Genomic DNA, 20330 nt, shown 5'->3' with positions numbered 1-20330 from the left:
AATGAGAGGCCTTTGTTTATTTGTGCAGGCGTCTATGTGGACTACACAGGATGTGTAACGATGCTTAAGTGATATCATTCCAGACTGTTTATTACGGTGCATGAGTGTAGCACAAATCCCTCTACACATTCTCAATGTTGGAAAACGTCTGAAACGGAGTAAAATGATGACTTTCAGCATGTAACTTCTAGAGCTGGCTAATAGGTAAGAGTATAGCCAGACAGCGTGCGTCAAATTGAGCAATGGTGAGAGAGAGAGAGAGAGAGAGAGAGAGAGAGAGAGAGAGAGAGAGCGAGAGAGAGCGAGAGAGCAGTCAGCAGAGACCTAATTAACAGCTTAAGTGATATGTAAATGAAGCCTCACCAAGAAAAACAAAGGTGAAAAAATAAAAAACTACTTTCAACTCAGTGTGCATGCAGGGAAACAAAACACTGAAGCATGAACATATTTTGTATGGTTAATCAAATCTTTGAATACAGTTATGCCATGTGACCATTTCAAGAGCAGAGCTGTGGGATATTTTCTTACGATTTGTGCGTAAATGACTATTTCTGTCTGTGCATGAGGGAAGAGAGCACGAGAGACTGTAAGGGTTCTGTCAGCCTCACCTTGGCCTTTTCACTGGGCTCGCTGTTTGTGCCATATGACTGATTGTGCAGCTCCTTGGAGACCACGCAGAGGAACTCTGCCTGATCCTCATTTCCGTAGTTGTACGAAGAGCCAATGCTAACCAACTAGAAGGAGAGAGGAAAATACATAATGATGATATTTCCATAGTTTACTGATTTGACTACAAATTGTTCATGAAATATAAACAAATCCACACAGTTCCTGTAATGCATTCATTAGTTGGTAGTAATAATGTGTAACATACAAAACTATATGAACCAGAACTCAGTCCTGATAGATCAGTGAAGAGCACAGAGAAGATTATCCTAATGTACTCTAATTGTATCATTTGGGGATGTAAAAAAAAAAAAAATATAAACAGTAGGGTTCGGAAGTCCACAGTGATAATCTGCGATTCAAAATGCACTGTAATTAAACCTGGAAATACACAGAAAAATGAAAAACAAATAATTAAGACGTAAGATAAACACGAAATATTGAAGATTCTGCACTATTTCTAGACAACCAATGATTTCTCCATGAAGAAATTCATATCATTTTTTCAAATTCAACTTTTCACTCAAACTATTGTGCTGACAGGGAAGGGAATCGTAAGGAATTTAGGGGCCGTTTACACAACGTTTTCAACTAAAAGCGGAAAACTTTGTGCGTTTTGGCTGTTCGTTTACACGACAATGGCATTTTGGGGCCTGAAAACGCAAACTTTTGAAAATGATGCCGTTATCGTCTCCGTGTAAACATACAAAAACACGAATTTGAGAAAACGATGACGTCATGTGCACACGTATTAAGTGTTCAGTCTATAGGCATGCGTGAGTACTTCAAAACTACAATGGCGGACTACAGGACTGTGTTTGTGCTGCACAAGATTTTGAGTTTATTGACGCTTCTCCAGCAAAGTGTAGATTTACTGCATCACTACTATGACCAGCGATCACCATCTTCACTGTTTGTATTCACCGCTCAGTGGAAGAATGCTTGTGCGCAGGCGCGTAGTGTTTCTTTACAAAGTGACATCGCCAACTACTGGCCTGGCATGCATAATACAGCGTTTTTAGTCATTTTTAGGGATCGTTTTGACAACGTTGTCGTCTGTACGCGAAACTTTTCAAAAACGCAAAAGGAAAAACTTTTCCATTTTTAGTACATTGTTGTCGTGTAAACGTAACCTTAATGTTCTGGTTCCGACAGCTCTTAACTAGAGCCCGACCAATATGGGATTTTTGAGACCAATACCGATTTTAGAGGGGGAAATTCACCGATTACCGATATGGTGGCCGATATAGTTAATTTTTGAGCCAGAATGAAAAGAGACCTTTTCTATGTGGATTGTGCACCGATATGACCATGCAAAGGTACTCAGAAGGCTGCTTTCTTAAACAAATATTTTTTAATCAAAGATTATTTGACATTATTATTATACATTGTCAACAAATTCTAGAAATGAACACTGAGAAAATTAAATAAAAATAAACATCAGTATTGTTTAGTATGTTAAGTGCTGACCATTTCAATAAATAAATAAAAATACAATAAATAGCTAAATAAAAATCAGTACTGTATGTTTAGTAATCAGTCAGTTGCTGACCATTAAAATAAAGAATAAATTCAAAAAAAAAATAAATAGCTAAATAAACATCAGTACTTTTTAGTATCAGTCAAATGCGGATTATATTAATACTGCCAGTCATTTAGAGGCAGGTTGTAAAACAAGAAGCATTTACACCTGCCGATTCAAGAGATAAAGAGCGGCAGCGGTGTTACACCGTATTCTGCCATACAAGTTCAGGGGAAACTTTCAACGGTGGAAAACCAGGCTTTTAAATATTAAATTTTAAAAATGCAATGACTGGAATTGTTCGGTTGAAGGGGGGTACCAGTCATCCCAGTCCCTTCAGTTGTGCTCATTCTGGATTCTCTCGATGTCAAGTGGGTTTTTAAAAATACACATCAAACCCCTTTCTAAAATTCAGTTCGAATGATGTTTGATATCAGGAAACAAACCAGCCATATTGTCCATCAGATATTTTATATTTTCTTTACAGTTTAGAAATTACTAAAAATCCAAGAGCCTAATTAAGTGTTTTATTTATGGATATTTTTTTTTTTTTTTTTGTCATTTTACTTTTTGCATTGCTTTGAGAAGATGTTAAGTTTCTTGAGGAAAGTTATAACAATAATCATAATGAAAAGAAAATTGGTGCATATCATCAGACTTAAATGTGACATTTTTATTTATTTTTTTACTTTGTCAAGTTAAAAAATAAAAGAGAAAATTATATTAGATTTAGAAGTATTTAATTCACTGACTGGATTATTCAAAATTACATATATACCGATATATACAGAGCGGTTTTCTGAGTTACCGTAGACTTTGTCAGTTCGAACCAATCTGGCCATTCTCTGTTGACCTCTCTCATTAAGACATTTCCATCCACAGAACTGCCGCTCACTGGATGTTTTTTGTTTTTGGCACCTTTCGGAGTAAATTCTAGAGACTGTTGTGCATGAAAATCCCAGGAGATCAGCAGTTACAGAAATACTCAAACCAGCTGTCTGGCACCAACAATCATCCATGCGATTATCTAATCAGCCAATCGTGTGGCAGCAGCGCAGTGCATAAAATCATGCAGATACGGGTCAGGAGCTTCAGTTAGTTAATGTTCACATCAAGCATCAGAATGGGGAAAAAATGTGATCTCAGTGATTTGGACCGTGGCATGATTGTTGGTGCCAGATGGGCTGGTTTGAGTATTTCTGTAACCGCTGATCTCCTGGGATTTTCACACACAACAGTCTCTAGAATTTACTCCGAACAATCCCAAAAACAAAAAACATCCAGTAAGTTGTTTGGCAGCAGTTTTGTGGCAGTTCTGTGGACGGAAATGTCTTGTTGATGAGAGAGGTCAACAGAGAATGGCCAGACTTGTTCAAACTGACAAAGTCTACGGTAACTCAGATAACCGCTCTGTACAATTGTGTACAACCACATTCATCCGCGCAGAGCAGAGCCGGAGCACAACTTACATCATTACCAAAACAATGCTCTTCCGCAAGACGCATACGGTTTTATTTTTTAACCGCTAGAGGGCCAAAAGTTACATAGTGTAGCTTTAAGTTTGAATTTATTATTATTAATATTATTATTTTATGACATATGCAAAACAGTTCCTTTCCTTTATTTGTAAAGCTTAACAAAAGTAATATTCATTAGAGTAAAATGATCCATCAGGGATGGAGTGGGACCAAAAAATAAATAAATAAATAAAAACAAATCAGCCCAGCAGAGGGCAAAATGACACCAGAAATATAATATTAATAATTAAATATTGTAAGATTTAAAAAAGGTGTGGTCACTCATTACATGTTTCTAAACTATCATTTTCGAAAAATACACTTACACACTAATGGTAGTGTATGCTTATCCAGTAAAATAACGTTTGCCATTATATAAATATATTTACTGGTGAAATCAAACATGACATTATCATCATCAGGACTATCAAATATCAGGACCCTTAGCATTATTATACATTATATTCAGCATACAGTTTATAAAGTACAATCATCAGATTCACTCTCGTGCTGAAAAGTCTCATCCTAGACTTTTTTGTCTAGACAGAAGCTTGTTGTATTACATGCGAATACATGATGAGAAGAAACCATCTAAAACACTTGAAAAGCCGGCACATTTGGACCTGAGACATTTTGACATCCATGAAAGCTGCATAATTGATTACATCGAAAATGAAATCGCGGTACAATGTTGCACACACGTAATCAAAATGATTGCGCTTCCTTTCTCTATGGCAATTGGTTTGATTGTCATAGATGCGCGCTGGTGCGCTTGGTAAAGTTGAACGGAGACAAACAGTTTTGCGAAATGGAAATACTGATTTTTAATTCATAACATGTATACATTACAAAACATGTAATGTAAGTTAACAAAACAAAATGTAAGTTATGTGCTGGAGAGTCTTTAGAGCAGTGTTTCCCAACCACTGTGCCGCGGAAAATGATCAAATTCCACATAATAAATAAATGCATGAAAAAAAATAATTTTAGGGATCCAAACTCCTGACCTTTTGGAGAAATTTGCCGTTTTGAAACCATAATCGGTCACTTTTGTGATTGTGAAGAGCAATGATTAATGTGCAAAAGTGACTGATATTTATACGCGTTAAGGGTCTTTCACATGACTCGCACCAGCGCTGCAGAATACATTGACGTCTATGAAGTGATACCACTTTACACCTCTTTTTTGCTTCACCAATAATGTCTTTGAGAGTACTAAGCAACAAGAAATATTTAAAAACTGTCCAAATTTGTGGAGAGACATTGAATGTCTCAATTTCTTTCAATTAAATATTACCTTATTGTTTACGAATATCAGAGACCCCAGTTATTGAACTAATTTAAATTCACCAAGAAACGCTTCGACCTAAACAAAACACGAGACCTTTTATTACTTTCTGCTATCAAAGAAACTACATGCTTTTTTTCCTCTCTTCCAAATACATGTTTTCAATGTTTATCACCCCTCTGTGATGCTTTCTGCAGCTCTTGCCCTCCACATGACAATGCGGCGCTTGACGCTGGCGTTGAACGGAGTGTTGTCGCCTCGACTCAACTCATGTGAAATGGGCTTTACAATGACGAAAGAACATTACTGAAACTCAAAATTATCATTATTTGTCTATTATTGTGGTCTTCATTGATAAAGGCCATGCTCAGCAGTTTAAATGGGCTACTGTAGGAAAATGATACCATAGATCAGCTTTGTGTTTAGGGTTGCACCAAACGATTATTATTATTATTATTATTTTTTTAATCGATTAATCTATTCTTTTTCCGATTAGTCAATTAATCTAACAACTAATTTGCTGATTATTCTAAAGATTTTTTATTATTATTATTATTATTTGATTAATATAACAATTTATTAACCCAAAATAAATATTAAAAAAAACCTTCTCATTAATATTTCAATATTTTATTAAATCACCTTCTCTTAAACACAAACAAATATACAAGAAACAAAGTGTGCACTGCAGGGCATTATTCTGCAACAAAAATAGCCCTGTCTTAACTGATAATCTCCGTTTTCCAGTCCAACATAAAATCTCTCCAAAATAAAGTAACTTGTTCAATTCAAGTAAAAGGAAAGTGCAATCTACATTTAGCAATCCAACAACAAAATAAATGAAACAAATGTAAAAATTCAAGTCACTTTCAGGAGGAATACCAAAACATTGTGCAACCTCGAGTTTAGCAGTTCAACATAAAATGATTTTACAGTAAAATTAGTGCAATTTGAGTAACACAAATGCTTTTCTAACAGGAATAACTAAAACTTGTGCATTCTTAATTCCTGATCAGAAAAATAGGCTACTAGACCTCAAATTCAATAGGATTGCTGGAACACATAGATTAATTTAATCGCTGTATGTCAACCCTTTCCCTGAACTGGAGAATCAGTATTTTTACTTAAGTACTTGACTTAAAACGGTTATGACATTGATTTATTTCATCACTGGAGTAATATGCAGTTAAGATAATCATTGGCAAATGTAATTTTGCATCAGTGTGGGGCAAGGAAAATAACTGAAACGATTTAAAGACTGTAACAGTCACACAGTTTACGCCATTTTCTCACTCATACATGGCCGTTAAAAGTAAACAGAAAATATAAAACAGCCAAATAACAAAATTAGATGACGCATGGTGTAAAGTTACGTTAGCAGAGGTGCAGAAATTACTTTTAACATGGGGGCGATGAGGAAACATTTAGAAAATCAATTTTAAGTGACTACTACTAACAGAAACACGTGTTGTAATACTAACATGTCATGCTTGGGTGGGGACAAAAAGTAAACAGGACTGCTGCCGTCTTGACAAAGCGCTCCGGGATGCTTTCGCTTCAAGTGTTCATTCATGGCGGTTGTACTGCTGTGATAAGCCATTTCCAATTTGCATAGCTTACACAGCACTACATTTTTGGGTCTCTGGCTAAAATACTCCCATGCTTTAGATGACCGTGGGCGATTTGTTTTTTTAGCTGCAGCTTGTTCTTCGGGGGAATCCATGCTTAAACCGGGCGCTGTCATTTTAATTACTCCATTGTGATGCGCCGATGCATGTTATGCAAATTGACGTATTTCTGTAATCGATGACGTCGATGAATCATCCCAGCCCTATTTGGGTTTATAATTCTTATACTGAAGTCAGTAGATTTGTAGCCATGCAAGTTTTAATAAAGGATGTTATTGAAACTCACTATTATTAGACTAATATTGTTGTCTTTTTGGATGAAAAATAATACTCAGACTGAAGGAAGACCATAGATCTGCTTTGTTCTTTTAATGCTTAAACACTATAAAGTCTCTTGGTAGATTTCGGTCATGAACGGCTCAAAATGATTCACTGACTTACAGCACACAAGACGCTCATTTGTCACCACCTAGTGAAATTTCCAGAAGGGGTCACTGAACTAATCAGTTAATAAAATTTAACAAATTTGTGAAACAGAAGCAAGCCTCACCAAAATACTCTATTTTGCAGCTAATTCTGCACAATTGTAAACTTGAATAAACTTGAAATCACTAAAATAGCTGGAATTGGTGCTTTTAGCTTATTCTTTAAAAAAAATAAATAAATAAAATATCCCCAGAAAAAATGTTCGTGGACCAGTGATTGTCTTACCTTTTTCGCCCATTATGAGTTTGCATCCCTGTAATTTGTTGTGGCATTACAAGAACAAATTAGAAAAGAAGCAAATTTGTTGTTTTATCATTACCCATTTAGCGCTCTTTCCATCTGTGACCTCACACAGCGTAGCCTACCTAATTTAATTTTTTATTATTTTTTTTAAATTTTTTTGTATAGCCGAATTTCAAACATTACAAGTAAACACGCTACTAAGATGGACAAAACATGGACAAGTTCTTGAAAAGGAAAAATATTGACGATGGTTAGCCTATGTGGGATAGTGGTGTGCCGTAGAATTTTTTCGTCGTAAAAAGTGTGCCGTGTCAGAAAAAAGGTTGGGAAACACTGCTTTAGAGCATGAAACAGCACAAGCCCTCTTTCAATGCACCTGATGCGGCAACTGCTCCACTATAAACTTCATGTTTATTATGATCTTTGAAGTCTTTATAAAGTGCTCTTGTGTGATGGGCTTCTTGGGTCACGTTTTTTCCGCTTTAACTTGTAGCCGTTGTTTTTCAAACAAGTTATGTCACACACTTTTCACTGGGCTGTAAAGTGACATCACTGACGGAGCTTCTCCATGCTTACCGCAAATATCCAACTAATCGATAATTAAATTAGTTGTCGATTTTCATTATCGATAATTACTGATTTTATCGATTAGTTGTTGCAGCCCTAATCTAAGGAAGAGGACCATTAACTCCACTTGAATACTGATGCCTCTGTCTCTCTCCACTTACTTCCAGATAGTGAACAGACTGAACTGTCAGACGCTCTTTAGATGCCTCACTCACCACAGGTTGCTGAACCACAGACACTTCCTTACACCTGCCACTGATTCTACAAACCAACTCGCTAGAAACCCAAACCCCCTTGCAAATTACTCCTTGTCCCTAAACTACCACACCCCCTTCTGCCAAAGGAGTATGAATATGCAAAAATAAAGGAAAACAATGTTTTAGCATGGTATTCAAATAAAAGCAAACTTCCAAAAAACTTTTCCACTGCTGTTTGATGCACTTAAATGACATAGAACTTGACATTTAACTTTATCAGGTAGCATCACTCAATCAAAACATCACACATAGCACTAAAAAAAGTATCATATACATTAGGGGTGGACTGTATGACCAATCTTATGGTATGAGTAATTTCATTTAATGGTAATGTTATATATCTCACAATGTACTAATAAAGGTTTTATATTACATAACCAAGAAGTAATGCCTATTATATATAATCTAACGCATGAAATACTTAAATCAAATAAGATGAGGTAATTTTTGTATTTTTGCTATGAATTTAATTGATGGACACTAGCGCTGTCACAATTATGAAATTTGGCTAGTGATTAATTGTCAAACAAAAGATTGCGATTATGATGATGAATTTCTCTTTTAGGGCTTTCACGATTAATTGTTATATAAATTGTTATATTTCATAAGGTGCATGTGTGCTTCAGATGTTTTACATATTTAACTTCAAATGTAGAAATCAAATAAAACGGATATATGATTTCCTTTTAAGGCGTTAAAACTATGAATGACAATGAATTTCTAAATATAAAAAAATATGTCTCTTTTTGGTCAACTTTAGTTTTGGTCACTTTTACATTTACAAAAAAAATGAAAAAAATAATACAAAATACATTTTATTATATTTATATTATATAATATAATATTACATTAAGCGAAGGTAAAATATTTCTGTTCTAATTTCTTCACTTTCACACATCATTGTAATGCTCTTTGATTAAACCAACATCCCTTATTTCTCATGAAGCAAAACCTTTTAATTTCATAATTTTATCAATCCACAGAAACAGAGTAAGCATGCGTCTCCTCCTCTGTGTCATTAACAATGCGTGAATGAACCCGCTTTGACCAGAAACATTTTCCATTACACAATCGTTCAATTAAAGTGAAACAGGAGCGTTTTGCGTTCACTACCAAAGTTTGTTTGTTCGCTTATATTTTTGCCGGAGTTTGGTGCGAGCCTCTGCTGACAGCACGCACATCATAGCCTCTGAGAAGCGCTTCACTCACTCTTCCAGACAGGAGCTGCTCTCGTTGACATCCGCGGTGCGGCTCAGTGACGATCTGAGTTTAACTGAATGACACACAAACGCGCTGTTTATGGCATTTATATATAAGCTTAAAATTCCCTTATTTGGACATTTAAATATCATTGCAATTTGAACTGTACAATAAAAGATCAAATAACTGCGATCAGACGATTATTTAATAAATCGCGAGAGGCCTAATGGACACAAACCAAAATGTTAGGTTATTCATAACAAATGAATGACACATCTGGAATCAGCAAAAAAATAAATAAAAATGCTTAGCATTAGAACACGAGTTAAGAACAAAAAGACTTGAAAAATAATAGCCAATCTATGCACTTATTACACAGTGCCCTGGAATACTTGATTCTGGTTGGTCAACGGTGCCAAAAGCGGTCTGATCTTGCTCAGTAACAACCGCACTTCCACGTATCAGACCGCTCATCCGGGTATTGCGAGTCATCTTTTCTCAGATCACGGATCACTGTGCGATCACTACAAGTAAGCTAATAAAATAATTTCAAATCAACTCAATGTTTCATGTCCATTTATTTATTTCTTTGGCAAGTAGAATGAGCAGTCAGTCGGTCATTATGTACAAAATAAACACAAACAGAACTCCAACACAATCCAAAGATGGTTTTTAGCTGTTCAGCGATTTATGTCTTCTCACATAATTATATAATTTCAAAGCAAATCAATCTTTTATCTCCATTTATTTACTTATTTGTTTAGTAGCCGCTCAATAAACGGGATAATGTACAGTCAGCCGAATGTTATTGCAAAATAAACCCCTTCAGGGTGATACAAGTCCTGATCACCCTGTTGGGGTTTATTTTGCGATAACGACCGGCTGACTGTCCATTATCCCTTACATATGTGACTGCATATCAGTTTAATTCTATATTAATGAGTGATATTATCGGCCGATATTAGCCTTTCACAGATATTTCGGTATCTGCGTATAAGTTTTCCGATATGAGAGATATGATAACTTTTTTTTCAGAACATATAATGCAGAAAACAATGCTTGGGGTGATGTGGAATTGGTGTCATAACGTAGTTTGTCTAGCAGAACGTGCTCCGACTCTATTGTTTACAGAGCTGAACTGATGTGGTTCTGCAGACAGTGCGGAGTTAAGCTGTGCGTTGAAAATTAGTTTGTGAAATACATACTGGAAAGTTAATAAACAATGACCCATCATTTTCCCTTTTCAATATAACTAATATAACGTTAACCCTGTCCCTGACAACCATGTCACTCATGTTTATCACATCTGTTTGCTGTTAGCCAGCTATAGTTTGTCTGTGCAGTAAGTAATGTAGCAGATTGAAAGGTAAACATCAGAGCATCTTTTTGCAGCTCAGCAGACAACGGTGCGGTGGTGGATTGTGTCTGTTGAGTGTTGATTTCACGCTACGTTGTTACCTATTTGGTGAGACGCAATGCTAGAAAGTAAATAAACAACATCCATCTTTTACTCTCCGTGACAACGAGCTTATAGCTAACCACGTAGCTACTTTTATTGCTTGTCAGCTGAGTGGAAGCTAATGTGTAAACATGTATTCACCAAACTGTTCTGTTCAGGATTGACAGTTTGGTACCCTCTTCAACCAAACAGTTCCAGTCATTGCATTTTTAAAATTGAATATTTAGAAGTCTGGTTTTCCACCGCTGAATGTTTCCCCTGAACTTGTATGGCAGAATACGGTGTAACACCGCTGCCGCTGTTTATCTCTTGACTCAGCAGGTGTAAATGCTTCTCATTTTACAACCTGCCCCTAATTGACTGGCAGTATTAACATAGTCAGCATTTGACTGACACTAAACAGTACTACTGATGTTTATTTAGCTATTTATTTTATTTGAATTTATTCTTTATTTTAATGGTCAGCAATTGACTGATAATAAACATACAGAACAGATTTTTATTTAGCTATAAATGTATTCTTTATATAAATGGTCAGCAACTGACTGATAATAAACATACAGTACTGATGTTTATTTAGCTATTTATTGTATTTTGATTTATTCTTTATTTTCTCAGTGTTCATTTCTAGAATTTGTTGACAATGTATAATAATAATGTCAAATATTCTTTGATAAAAAAATTGTAAGAAAGCAGCCTTCTGAGTACCTTTGCATAGTCATATCGGTGCACAATCCACATAGAAAAGGTCTGTTTTCATTCCAGCACAAAAATTAACTATATCGGCCACCATATCGGTAATCGGTGAATTGACCCCCTCTAAAATCGCTATCGGTCAGGCTCTAGTTGTGATGTTACTTAGCAAACACAATCAACAAACAACTAGGGTCCCTTCACACAGAAGGTTTTTTTTTTTTCTTTTTTTGCATATGTCTGTGCTGCTTTTTAATGGATTCTCTATGTCAGAGGTTTTCAATTGTTGAGGCGCGCCTCCCCTGGGGGGCGCCAGAGAGCCCCAGGGGAGGCGCAGCGTGGGAAAAAAAAAAACAATTGTTCACGTATGTATACATCTGTCCTTATAGCTTGCGTGTTAAAGTGCGTGTTATGCATATGCGTGTTGCAAAATGGATCGCTTTGTAGTGTCTACAATACAAAAGTCTACAGGAGAGGAGGCAGATTCCCTTCACCTCCACTTATGTGAGTGCGGGTTTTCCGCTTTGACCCTGCTTAAAAGCAAATACTGATCAAGGCTGCAGGTGGAAGACGATTTACGTTTATTCCTTTCTACCGTGCAGCCCCGCATCGATCAGCTGTGCGCATCGAAAAGTCGGACTCATTGTTCCCACTGATGTAGGGACGATGAAAATGAAGAGGCAAAATCAGCCATCAGATTTTTTTCTTTTTTTTTTGGCTTAACCTAGGCCTATATAGAAGTGATTTTTAAGCATTTGATACTGTGACAAAACAGCGCTGTCCATCTTGCTGATGTTGTTTGATGTCTGATGTTAAGGTTTTCAAAGTTGAATTGGCTTAAGCCTAAAATCTCCAAAATAGCTCTTATTCAATTGAGATAACGCTAGTAGCCTGTGGCTGTTAATGAACATGTTTCCAATTTAGTTATTTGACCGTCGAGGGTTATCTGTTCAGTGATCAGAAAATAGAGCTGTCCATCGTGCTGATTTCGTTCTGTCTGATTTTGTTGGCTCTTTGGTTATAAGGCTGTTGAGAATACTTAGTTTAGTTTTTTGACAGTGGATGATTCTGTTCAGAAGGCTAATTTTAACAGTTTCCCAATTGCTTGAATGTGGTAAAAATGTGTTGCAAAGTGTGTTCACAATACGTTTTAAAAAGAAAAACAAACGTGTTTAAAAAATATAACCTATTTAAAAATGAAACTGAATTTAAAATGGAATGTTGATAGCTTAATAAATAAAAATAAAAAAAATATATATATTGATGAGTGGAACATAGCCTAAAAGTAGTAGCCTAGTAGTACCGATAATAATAGCCTAATTAGTGGGGGGGGGGTACGGCTCTCTTCAAGTTCTCTAAGGGGAGGCTCACTTTCACCCAATTTGAAAACCCCTGCTCTATGTGAACATGGGCTAGACTGACATCTTTTGACTTTCTCACTGTTTTATGCATGAGAGCAATGTTTTTAAGAAGCCTAGTCAACTGAAAAGAACTTCAACTTTAAAACACGAGTCTCAAAAACACCTGCATTCTGTTCCATTCATTGAGCTGCATAGCTTTTCTTAAATGCAAGAATGCATTCGGTCTGAACGGCCCCTTACACTGCGTTTAAACAATAAATTAGTGACACGTCAAAACTAAATCACTCTCATTCTAATTAATAAAACTGTCTACACTGAAAGCATCCATCTCACAGTTTGCAGAGTAGACCATGGTTATAAATTTAAACCATCCAGCCTCAGGTGTACATTATACTATACATTTTTTTTTTTTTTTTTTTTTTTACTGCAAGTTGTTTGGAAAGAATCTATAAAGCACATTTGCACGTAGCAAATTAATTTTTAAATGCACTCATTAAAAGAAACAGAAGAACTAAAAACCAATGACCAACCACAAACCAACATTGTAGTTTCTACATATGGCACTTTCAAAGGCAAATGTACATTACAGGGAATGGCTGGCATTCTGTCACCTTACCGCTGTCCATATAAGGCAAGATTTGAGGATGAGCCAAAAGCAGGTCAAGAGTGCACATACACCTCAGTTGCATGGGGAAAACCCTCCTATACCACACGATTAACTCACTGACCAACATCACCTCTCCTCCACACATAAATAGCAAACAAAAACATTCACCAAAACGTTGTGCATTGAATTTACATTGGATTTGATCGCATTTCTTGAAACCTGCCAGGTTTGGTTCATGTCCTCACATTCAAACATCAGTTGAAGACAAACACAGGTTTGCCAGCTGGCTTTAGCATAGTAAAATAAGCATCCCCAAATTTGAATCGATAAATAACATCTGAGACCACTGAGAGCAGTACAAGTACCAAGTTTAGATCGTCGCATGTCATAAGCCTATAAATTCACTGTTTTAGATCACCCAGGTACAAACCTTGGTATTCAAAGAACAGCTTGATTACAGTTGTTAGGCCGCCCAACAAACAACTGTAATGTTGCCCCTATAAGATTTTAACACTATTCAATACTACTGTGTACTGTTAAAATTTTACCCTAAAACTCTTTCAACCAATAGCATGACCCCAATTCCCTCTTAAGTTTCTAATTACCTGTTCAAACTTCCAGCCATCTGACATGGTAGAGACCATCTGTGTTAGTTCCTCCTCTTGACACTGCAGGACTCTGTAGACATGCTTCATAGGGAGCTGAGGGAAGAGAAGAAATTTATGAGGATGTGTATAAAAATTACTATTTGGAGAGACATGGTATACCTTGTATTTATGTTAGTGCTCTAGTTTAATTGTGGAATGATTCAGTCCTTTCCGTTGATCCATAAATGTAATAGTATCGATGAAGTTGCTGAGAAGCCAAATTTCAGAGAACAGAGGACACACTTGACATGGGATACAGCAAGAGCATTTGAGTGAACCTTGAAGTACTTTGTAAGACAAACCCATGCAGAAGACAGGTCTGTAGAAAATCCCATTTAATATTTTGGTTTTGAATCAATGGGCCTCATTCATGAAACAGAAGCCGGACAAATCTCTACGTACATTTTCTGGTAAAACCATTCTTAAATTCAATTAAATGCAACAACTTCCAGTACCTAAAAGGTGTCACACACCGGACATGTCTGGCGGACTACATGGCGTGTTCTAAAATTCGAAACCACCGTTTTCTATGAAGGTACGCACACCGCCACCACCACTCGGCATCTGTCAGCGACTCCCAGCTACGTCTTAAGAGGCTGCTCAAAACTGCGCAACTCGCATAGTTTTCTATTAAATTTGACCCGAATCATTTTCAAAGACCATAGAATATTTACTCTAGCCATCACTGGGGCATATATTGTGTATATGCATCTTTCATATAACCTACACAATGTATTTTCAGATACAAGTTTGCCTTTTCGTGGTTTGACAGCTTAAATGAAACCCATTTATACAGAGAAACTGCATAATAAACATAGTTCCGTTTCTAATCATTCAGTTTGCGCAGTTACAGCAGTTTCATACACTAACCTGCAAACTTATCAACGCCACTTTGTTCTTTTTTTATATTTATTTTTTAACCCCTTTTCTCCCAATTTGGAATGCCCAATTCCCACTACTTACTAGGTCCTCATGGTGGCGTGGTTACTCACCTCAATCCCGGTGGTGGAGGACAAGTCTCAGTTGCCTCCGCTTCCGAGACAGTCAATCCGCGCATCTTATCACACGGCTCATTGTGCATGACACCGCGGAGACTCACAGCATGTGGAGACTCATACTACTCTCCGCGATCCACGCACAACTTACTGCACGCCACAATGAGAGCGTGAACCACTAATCGCGACCACAAGGAGGTTACCCCATGTGACTCTACCCTCCCTAGCAACCGGGCCAATTTGGTTGCTTAGGAGACCTGGCAGAGTCACTCAGCACACCCTGGATTCGAACTCGCGACTCCAGAGGTGGTAGTCAGCATCAATACTTGCTGAACTACCCAGGCACCCGCTTTGTTCATTCTTGAAGTACACAAACCTACATAACTTGTGTGGTGACTAGATCCACAACTCTGGACTGCACACCTGCACCACATCGTGTCCTGTCCAACCTGGGACATGGCGCGGCGCTTCTCGTCCAGTGTGCAACTGCCTTAAAATTTTTACGACCTATTTACAGAGAAATTCATTCTGCTCATGTTTTGTGAATAAGGCCAAAGCGCGTTCTTGTAAAAGGATTATTTGTTTTATACGAGAGTGATGGCTTGCATGAAAAAATATAATGCACATATGTTTATTAGGGCTGAGAATTGCCACAGACCTCCCGATTTAATATTACAATGATATTTAGTTGCAGATTCAATATGTATTACGATTTATTGTTACCATATGTTAAGCTGAATTAACCCTTTTTTCTTAGAGAGAAATGTTTATTGAAGAGCAGTTGTGTCACTCAATGTGTAATGTGTAAAACTACCAGTTTTCATAACTTGACTAGTCGATGCTTCGTCTGAGCTATTAGTCCGCTAGTCTGTGTTAAGGATGTATAATTAGTCTGCGTTATATCCCCTCAATCAGATGTGTTTAATAGGTATATATAGACTGTAAACTCAGCCCTTTAACAGGATAACTAATGGATATTAAGCAAATAAATAGGCTTTAACCTTTTATTGCACAGAACTATAAAAAGTAAGAAACAAAGGTTCGATACAAAGTAGCGCAAAACCGCATGTGCATCCCGGACTGAGAATGCTGCGCCTCAAATGTAACCGGAGCACTTGGAGTCAACATGCCGATCCTCGCTCCCCATTCAAAAGTGCATAGCTGTTAGATTATAAATATTGTGGAGCCACAACATGCAGGTCACGGCATCCAACAGTTTGACGAGCCTTTTTTACTGCAACTATTTATTAAGTAATTGCCAGACAGCAAATTTATTATTGTTAATGAAATTGATTACAAAGACGAAAACTAACAGTGAAAAAATATCTTTGTTAACTAAACTAAAAATAAAAACGGGAGTTTTCAAAAAGACGAAAACTACGCTGAAACTATAAATGTGCACTACCAAACGAATGAAAACTAAATAGAATTAGAGAAAATTACGGTACTTTAGTTTTCGTTTTTCAATCATTGTTGGATGATCAGATTTAAATTTAAATTAATTTAGTTGACCTCAAACAAAACTTCAGAATATATTTAATTCCATGAACTTCGGCAAATAAGTTCTCCGGTGATGGCCATCTGACACAAGACCCATGTGATTCCAGTCGGGCTGCAACTAACGATTATTTTGATAATCAATTAATCTAACGATTATTAGAATGATTATTCAACTATTCGGCAATTATTGCAACGATTAATCATTAGCTCTTAACCGATTATTCAGCATGTGCCCCGACTTAAAAGGATGTATTAAACGTGCTTACTAACAAAGAGGACAAAATCATCTTTTAAAAATACCTCTAAATGACATTCACTGAATTAAAGGAAAAAAAGATTAATTCAGTAAAGAAGTGTTGTTGTCTTGTTTTCCATTTAAAATTGTCTAAAAATCCTTAAAACAAGATACAATTACTTGAGAAGCAACATAATATATTTAGACTTTCTTTAAGAGAATGTATCTTAAAAAGTGCTTTTTTCACTTGGTTATACTTCTGCAAGTGCAGTAAAGACAAAATATACTTATATTCAAGATACATTCTCTAAAAGCAAGTCTAAATATCTTATATACTGCTTCTCAGTTGAATGCATCTTTTTTTTTTTAAAGGATTTTTAGATATTTTAAAATGTAAATGTTTAATATTATATTCAACGTTCCCAGATAACAATTTTCTCTTCTGCAGTATAGCTGCTAAAGAAAATGTATGTTGTTTAAGGAGTTTTAGATATTTATATTGGAAAACAAGCCAAAACAAAAACAAATCAAAAACTTATTTTGTTGCAGTGTATAATGGGGTGAAGACTCTCACCTCTCTGTTCACTTCAATCCAACTTTAACTCACAAAAAAAAAAAAAAAAACACACTCTCTCTTATTAATAAAGCTGCGTATTGCCAGTTTTCTTCACGATAAGAAATGCACAGTGACATATTATGATTCAATAAGTCACGAGCCATCACATTATAATCTAGCTGCAGCAAGCGTGCATGCTCGAGGGACGAGCATCCCAGCAACAGAGTGTGCATCAGCCGGGTGCAGTTTCAATATCTCCCCTTAGATCGGGACATTCACGCAACTCATAGAAGAGGCGCTGACCGCACAGAGAAATGCCAGTTTCGGAGTTTATAGTTATTTACATGACCTGCTTCCTTATTATTTTAACTTTAATAAAGCTATAACACATTAAATATAACTGCATTAAAGATGTAACTCCGGGGTGTTTCCTTTAAAGAACTCCGGCTCCGCTTATTCCACAACGAGGGTGCTTCTGTATTTTTGCCTTATAATTCCCCTCATATTTTGCGATCTACATCACCTGAAGCGGTTTGGAAAGTTTAGAGTGCGTCTGGACTGTGAGCAGTGCAATTCTTCCTCTCCTCAGTCATGCGTGAACTGCAGTGCTGCTCTCATGCACCATCATTAAAGTTTCATATCTGATCTTATGTTATGTTAAATGAGATCAAACGACAAACAACGAAATTTTTTGTCGACGATTTTTAATTGTTGACATTGTCAATAATGTCAACTAATCGTTTCAGCCCTAGATTCCAGTCCATGCTACTGATAAATGCTGCAGAGATAATTGAATAGATAATACTGCTAAATGTAACCTATATGCATCAGCAATATAGGTTACATTTATGGCACATTTCCTTCATGTCAGGAAGTGCTGCAGTCTGCTGTGTTGTTTTGAATTTGACAAATAAGACTTTCAACTATGATGGTATTATTTTGAGTATGAGTATCTTCTGATCAAGTGATATCACATGCAGGCAAACACTTTACAATAAGGTTGTACTTGTTAACATTAGTAAACGCATCATGAAAATAAAATAAGAACTATTGAAATCGTCAAAACTTTTATAACCCTGTCAGACAGTAACAGCAGAATGACTCCTGAAAAAAACTCTCCACAACACCTCACAAAGAAGTGACTGTCATGAAATGTATTATTGAATCCAGTGAGTTTGTACCACTGATATATACTGTATATAGAATTGGATCACTGACGCAACGGTAAACTGCCTGCAGGAGGTGAAGCCACCGGAAGTGTTTGAGCGGCCATCTTGGTATGCCCAAACTGTCAGAGAATCAATGACTGACAGATAAAAACAGCCCCATTTCACAGTCTCAAACCTGTGGATATGACAGTTGCATTTTGCCCTCTAGTGACAATAATGTTTAATTTGCTCGTTATGGATAATATTTGTTACGAAGGTGAAAATATATGCGTATCGCAATGTCAGAGCATTCACCTGCCCCGTTGTTCAGTCTATCAGTGCAGCACAACAATCAAAGGAAGTAGCAAGTAGGAAAAGCTGCAATATCTGCTTGTTTATGGTGACAATACGTCCTTTCCCCCAAAAGAGACTTAAAAAAAAAAAAAGAAGTGCTCTCTGTAGTCATACATGGATATGTGTCATAAATATGTGTTTGTATGCCATTTAAACCTAGCATATCAGTTTAATTTGACCCAACTTTGCTATGCGTGTCTCCCTCCCTCTCTGTACACCTGCTGCACGTGTGATAGAGGGAGAGAGAGTGCGCACTCTTAATCAAGTGGCCTAGAGAACAAGTCACGTTTTAATGAAAACATAAAACAAGCTACTCTGAACGAACACTTCGATGTTCACAAACAATAAGTCTAAATGTCTGTTTGTATTTTACCTCAGTTTCAGTTAACTTGTTTACATTCAGCTGATCTGTTCGCTGATGAAGTTTGTTAGAGGTGGATACTGTTTGATATACAGTAGATATACATACCTTGCCTGGGCTTTCAAGAAACAGGAAAAATACCCTACTTTAAATAAATAATTACATGTGTGGGAGGTTTGCATTGTAGGGATGTACATGCAGATTTCAGATATAAAATCGGCAACTAAATGACTAATGTTTACTTGCTGAAATGAGATGATTTCCTATTAAGTCAATAGGGACACTGGAATGTTTGAGAATAGCAATATGGCGGTGCAGTGGCTTCACTGATATGACGTCATGAGCAATCCAGTTCTAAAATATATATATATATATATCTCTCTCTCTCTCAGTGGTTTGTACACAACAGCGGTGCTTTGATGGCTGTCACAGTGGTACATCAAAGGACAAAACAAAAAGAAAGCACAAAACTTATCAGAGAGAAAACCTGTTTGTGCATAATTCAGCACAAATATAGCTTCCTATTTCGATCTATCATTGTATTAGCATATTGATCTAATCTAACTTAAATCTAAAATTTAAATTAAAAAAATCTATTTTTCATCAGGGACATGATTTGATGGTTTGTCCCAAGAACCACAATTTGTAATAGAATAATTTTCTCCCACCCCTCATGTACTGTATACAGTATATGATACAATAATTTATGAGATATACATTCAATTGCTGAAATCTTATACATTTACTCAATTTTTCCCAAATAACGGAAAACTTGCTATCGGTGGATAGAATAATTTTTACTTACCTGAGCCGTCTTACAATCCCTCTCCCTGATTTTGTCTTTCACAAGTTTAATCAATGAAGTGATATTGTAGAATTCAGCCTCTTCCAGCAAACCTGAGGAACAATATAAAGACTAAATGCTTTATCAAAATCCATGTGTCACAGACATCACAGCTTCATGACAAGAACAAGTTCACCTTAAAAATAAGTTTCAACTGAACTTAGCAAATGAGCAGGGAGAAAACAGAACAAATCCA

At 36.4% G+C, this 20330-nt stretch overlaps 1 protein-coding gene across 1 annotated transcript in view; it reads right to left on the bottom strand.

Moving 5' to 3' along the window:
- LOC127450552 (BTB/POZ domain-containing protein KCTD5-like) overlaps positions 1 to 20330 on the bottom strand; it is a 35572-nt gene that overhangs the window by 9899 nt on the left and 5343 nt on the right. The window contains exons 3-5 of the mRNA XM_051714773.1: positions 20096 to 20187; positions 14100 to 14195; positions 609 to 734 (exon numbers count right to left, since the gene is read on the bottom strand). Of these exons, the coding sequence (XP_051570733.1) occupies positions 609 to 734; positions 14100 to 14195; positions 20096 to 20187 (314 nt within the window). The remainder of the gene's footprint in view (positions 1 to 608; positions 735 to 14099; positions 14196 to 20095; positions 20188 to 20330) is intronic.

The sequence above is a fragment of the Myxocyprinus asiaticus genome, chromosome 13, assembly GCF_019703515.2.
Source record: "Myxocyprinus asiaticus isolate MX2 ecotype Aquarium Trade chromosome 13, UBuf_Myxa_2, whole genome shotgun sequence".
Lineage (NCBI taxonomy): Eukaryota > Metazoa > Chordata > Actinopteri > Cypriniformes > Catostomidae > Myxocyprinus > Myxocyprinus asiaticus.
This window is presented reverse-complemented; position numbering and strand designations above follow the sequence as displayed.